The sequence below is a fragment of the Sitodiplosis mosellana genome, unplaced genomic scaffold (genome assembly GCF_009176505.1).
Source record: "Sitodiplosis mosellana isolate CC-2019 unplaced genomic scaffold, AAFC_SMos_1.0 Smas_scaffold_6503, whole genome shotgun sequence".
Taxonomy (NCBI): domain Eukaryota; kingdom Metazoa; phylum Arthropoda; class Insecta; order Diptera; family Cecidomyiidae; genus Sitodiplosis; species Sitodiplosis mosellana.
In genome coordinates, this window is record NW_022601720.1 from 1 (window position 1) to 5,782 (window position 5,782).

Consider the following 5,782-nt stretch of genomic DNA (forward strand, 5'->3'; position numbering starts at 1 on the left):
TCCGTTTTCGAGATAATTGCATATGCAAAAGTTTAATAATATTATCTGTTCCGAATGGAACAACAAAAGAAACTACATTCACTCATCTTAAAGCACGCATTCACTCATTCAATTGCTCACACACTCGTTCATCGCTCTGCACTCGTTCATCGCTCGCCTCTGTTCTGCGTTCGCTCATCGCTTCTCCTCTGCTCATTTCTCCGCTTCTTCTCGCGCACACTCAGTCGGTTCCGCCGGCGCATTTTCGCGCCAAAATTTTAGTATAAATAGCGGCACGATTCTCAGTATCGCAAGTCAGTCTTACTCCAGAGCGACTAGCGAAAGCATTCCAAAGCGACTAGCGAAAGCAGGCAAAGAGCGACTAGCGAAAGCATTCACGAGCGATTAGCGAAAGCAAGCAAAGAGCGATTAACGAAAGCAGAATTGAGCGATTAGTGAAAGCAAATGAGTAAGTCTAAGCGAATTATTGTTAGTTAGAATCAGCGTAAAGTAGAGAAAAATTGTTTTAGTTAGTAAGAAAGTAAATAAATACATTAATTTCTTTTTATATAAAACCTCAGTGGCTTTTCATTCAGGTTTTATTCATGGTCCTTCGACTTCAAAACACACAGCCAAAATAGCAAAAACAGCAGAAAAATTCAACGAATTATTCGGCACCGACAGTGAAACCGAAGAAATTGAACGAATTGTTGAACAGCGTATAGCCGAAGAGATTGCCAGTGAATTGCGTGAGAGAGAGAGCGAAAGCAGTGAGAACAAAACAAGCGAAAACGAAGATGTGTTGGAAATAACCATAGACAACGAATTTGCGTTTCTACAAACACCAGAAAAAGACCAATCGAATGCCTCACTGCTGAAATATCAGTTGAATTTGCCACCGTTTGAACCAATTTTAAGAAAAGTCGAATTGTTGCCAAGTTCAAACGAAATAAAATCGCTATTGCAATTTCCAATATTGCTCTCACCACTCACTAGAACACCAAAGCGTAGGTCGGTGACCTTTTCACAAGAGGTAGAAGAGTGCGAACGAAAGAAAGTCAAATTTAACACGTCAGCAGTCATTCGAACACCATCAAAATACCACTCTCATACCATCACAAGCCAACGCACCAACACAAGCCCATCGCCCGGCACGCACACACAAGCAATTGCATCGAGCGCATCGTTTTTGAACGTTCCGTTGCTATCACCAATCAAAGCAACACCATTGAAATACAGTTCATTGACCGAAAACTGCAGCCACGAACGTTCATTGCAAAAAAGTGAGAGAAACAACGAATCACTGGTTGTGAGCATCACGAACGTTTCAACACAAAAACCATCGAGCGAGTGCAGTCCAAAGTTCAAACGTAATCCATTTGCCACTCGTTTACCAGCCAAACATCGCACGCACACGATTAAAACTGACCGCACGCATACTACCACAGAGTCGAGCACTCACACCATCGAACGTAATCTCACCAATACTAGCACACAGCATCGCCACAATACTACCGCACCGCACGGCATAACAAGACCAGCACCGAGCGAGCGACGCACGCACACCATCGAACGTCACCGCACCAATACACATGCGCGTCAGCCAATCGAACAAACACAACCGAACATAAGTCACGGCGATGACCTTCGTCTCAAGCTGAACAAAAATCATCGCAACGCATCAGCAGCGGAAGAGAACGCAAACGTTCAAACAATTGAGCTAAAAAACAAACACGTTCCCGACGGAATTTTTTTAGCGATTGCAGTTCAAAAGAACCGAAATCTGTCAAAGAATGCGTTAAAGAAAATAACACGAAAATTAGTTGCTCAATTGTAAATCTAACTCTGTTTTTGCACGAATATGAAGTCATTGTAAATTCATTCCTCATTCATTTTAGTCATTTCATCCACACGCATTGTAAACGCATCGCATCGCATCGCACGAAGTAAATTGAATTGAATGATTTGAATTAGCATTGAAAACAAAAATCACATGAAAAATTATCGCATTGCAAACAGCAAACATTTTTGATTGGCAATACAGTTTTTTTTTCCTATCGCATAGCATCACAAAAATATATACAAACATAATTTAGCTACAATTAAAATACACATATCTTGCATATAAAACAAAACCAAACGGGGTTTTTCAGTTACATCAAAGTCACATCCATTTATATTACAAGACTTGTTAACACACATTCAGCATTTTTTTGCATACTTTTCGGCGCAAAAGAAAATCGTAATATTTAAACAGCATCTGAAGTTGAAATGAGTTCAATTTTGATGGCGCATTGAATGTGATTGATTACAATCGAAATTGGATAAATTTGATCTTATTTAAAATAAAAACTGAAAACTCACACTGTGAGAATAAAAAACAACGCATTTTTTTTTGCACTCTCATTCACTTACAGCATTTTGAATAACACTCGCAACACTGTTTCGCATCGAATATTTGATCAGCATAAAAACGGTACTGATTTAATTTCAGATAGCATTCCATAGCATTAAAATTCGAATTCGCACCCCTTTCGCATAGCAAAAAATCGCATTTACTTAGCATTTAGCATCGAATTTTCTGGGCAATAGAATTGGAATTGCGCTCCAAATTATTTTCGGTACTCGTTGAGATTAAAATTTTCATCGCACCGCATTTTTTCTTTTTCGCACTCGCACTCGCATTCGCTTACAGCATTTGGTAAACAGCACTCTTTTAGCATCAAAATAATTGAATCACATAGCAATTAATCTCAAACCTAGCAATATGGCTCCAAAAAAGTCGACTGAAAACACATCGAAAGAATACAAAAAACTCTTGCTTAAACGTGACAACCTGGTCCGTTCGATTTTGAGTCATGCCGAAAAAATGAAAGAAGGAACCACGCCAAATATGGCAGCAACTCGGATGAAACAACTTGAAGGTACGCATGAAAAATATGAGGCAATTATCGAAAAAATAGAAGATCATGATGATTATGATCCAGACCATTTAGAGGTCGACAGTGAAGATGTAACCGAAGCATTTATTAAGGCAATAGGATTGATTAAAGACACATTAGGTGAAAATTCGAACGACACAATATCGTTAAGCTCGACTATGGCAACACGTAGCATCACAACAACTTCAGAAGTGAAGTTACCCACGATTTCAATTCCAAAGTTCGATGGTTCAAAGGCATTGGAATGGACTACATTTTATGACACATTCTCTTCGCTTGTCGACCAAAATGAAAAAATACCAAAAATAAGCAAAATGCACTATTTGCGCGATAGTTTAAAGGGCGAAGCGTTTCGGTCTATAAGCAAATTGCCTGCTTCCGACGTTAATTATGAAATCGCCTGGAAAATACTGCAAGAACAATATCATAACAAACGCGCAATTGTGAACAACTGCTTGAAATCGTTCATTTTCCAAGATAGCATTAAAACACAAAATGCAAGCAGCATTCGCAATTTGATTGATACCACAAAAGAGTCTCTCCAATGCATAGAATCACTCGATGTGAGCATCGATGATTGGGATCCGTTCATTGTTTATGTGTTGCAAACGAAATTGGACAGAGACACAGCAATTGATTGGGAGAAAAAACTCAGCGGCTCCAAAGAAATTCCCGAATATTCAACAATGTTGGAGTTCCTCGAAACTCAATATAGAATAATGAAAGCGCCAATAGAAATGTCATGCAATTCACAAGCAACATCACAGAAATTCCACTCAACAAGAGTACCAAATACGATCAACAAGAAAGATGTATGTGAAGTTTGCAAGGGCGAGCATTATGTTTTGTTCTGTGACACGTTCAACGCATGGAACGTCACCCAAAGAAAGCAATTTGTTATAGAAAAAGGTCTTTGCGTTGTGTGCTTGAAAAAACATGAAATTGAACATTGTAAGTCCAAGTTTCGCTGCAAAAAATGCAATGGTCTCCACAGCACAAAGTTACATGAAGAAGTCGTAACAACAAGCCAACGCGTAAGTGCTGTCAATGATTTATCTATGCCCAATCAAAAATTATTAGCGACCGCCATTGTGAAAGTGCAAGATAAATCTGGGGTCTATCATTTATTCCGTGCGTTGATCGATCAAGGGTCACAGGGAATTGTTGTGTCCGAAAGAGCCGTTCAAATTCTACGTCTTCCACGCAAGAAGGCAAATGTCCCATTGCTCGGAATTGATGATAAACCACTCGGAAAAGCAACAAAATCAATCCGAATTCAAGTGCAATCTGCAGTAAACAGCGATTTCGTCATATCAATGGAAGCACTTGTAATGCGGTCAATCATGTCAGCCGGCCCACAGTTTGAAAAACACAATAAATGGAAACATTTGAACGGTTTGCAACTCGCAGATCCTGAGTATATGCAAGCAAATGCGGTTGACATTCTGTTTGGTGTGGACATTTACGGCATTATCGTTGAAAATGGTTTAAAGAAGGGCAAATTACACGAACCAGTAGCACAAAATTCGTCGTTCGGCTGGCTTGTATTCGGCGCTGCATGCAAAGCAAAAGAATACAGCGTTCGCATCCATACAACTCGCTTGGCGAACACAAATGATAACGATGACAATGAAGATTTAAATATAGCATTGAAACGTTTCTGGGAGAGTGAAGAAGTGAATTTAAAGCCAATCATGAGCGAAGAACATGAGAAATGCGTAAAGTTGTGCAATGAAACGACGATTCGATTGCCAAGTGGCCAAGTGCAAGTGTCTCTCCCATTTAACATGGATCGCAATAATGAAAACTTTCTCGGTGACTCTCGTAAGATGGCATTACGACGTTTTTTTCACTTAGAAAAGAAATTTGAAAAGGATGCAACTTACTATGAACGATATAAAGCCGATATGTTGAATTATCTTGAGTGCAACCACATGAGCTTAAGCAAATCACCATCTAACGAGGGTTACTACGTGCCACATCACGCCGTAACTCGAGAAGAAAGCACCACAACGAAACAGCGCACTGTCTACGACGCATCAGCTAAAACTTCGAACGGGTTTTCTTTAAACGATCGTTGTTTGAACGGCCCCACCATACAGCCAGAACTATTCGATACGTTCATTCGTTGGCGCACAAATAAAATTGCTTTGGTTGCTGACGTGGAAAAAATGTATCGTCAAGTCTCGCTCGCCCCGGAAGATCGAAAATACCAAAAGATTCTTTGGAGATTTTCGAAAGAAGAGCCAATTCAAACCTATGAAATAAACTGCGTAATGTTTGGTGGCAAGTCGGCTCCGTTCTTAGCAATTAATGCAACCTTTTATCTCGCTGATTGTGAAAAAGATAACTTTCCAAAGGCCGCAGAATGTATAAAAACATGTTTGTACGTCGATGATTGCATGAGCGGCAGCCATTCAGTCAAATCAGCAGTTGAACTGCAACGCGAGTTGAATGGTTTGTTTAAATCCGGCAACATGCGTCTTCGAAAATGGGCATCGAATAGCGAAGCGGCATTGGACGGCATTCCAAGTGTAGATCGAGCAATTAGCCAATCGTTAACCTTGAAAACCACCGACACAGTGAAAACTCTGGGCATGAAATGGACGCCTGCAACCGATTCATTGAGCTTCACAATCGACATGACTCGTTTATCATCTGAACCGCGAATTACCAAACGAAGGCTAGTTTCAGATGCATCCAAACTGTATGATCCGTGCGGTTTGCTAGCTCCAATCACAATTAAAGCCAAAATGCTCATGCAAGCGACTTTCAAAGAAGGAATCGGTTGGGATGATTTTGTGTGCGATGCCAGGCAATGTGCTTCCCTGATGATTTTCACAACGTTGTTCACATCCTTC

At 40.2% G+C, this 5,782-nt stretch overlaps 1 protein-coding gene across 1 annotated transcript; it reads left to right on the top strand.

The window, feature by feature from the left end:
* Positions 1 to 2,746: 2,746 nt before the first annotated feature.
* On the top strand, positions 2,747 to 5,708 carry LOC129579747 (uncharacterized; the record flags this gene model as incomplete). Its single annotated transcript, XM_055469913.1, has 1 exon — positions 2,747 to 5,708. A coding segment is annotated over exon 1 (2,962 nt), but the record flags the coding sequence as incomplete, so codon positions are not given.
* Between the last annotated feature and the right edge of the window lie 74 nt (positions 5,709 to 5,782).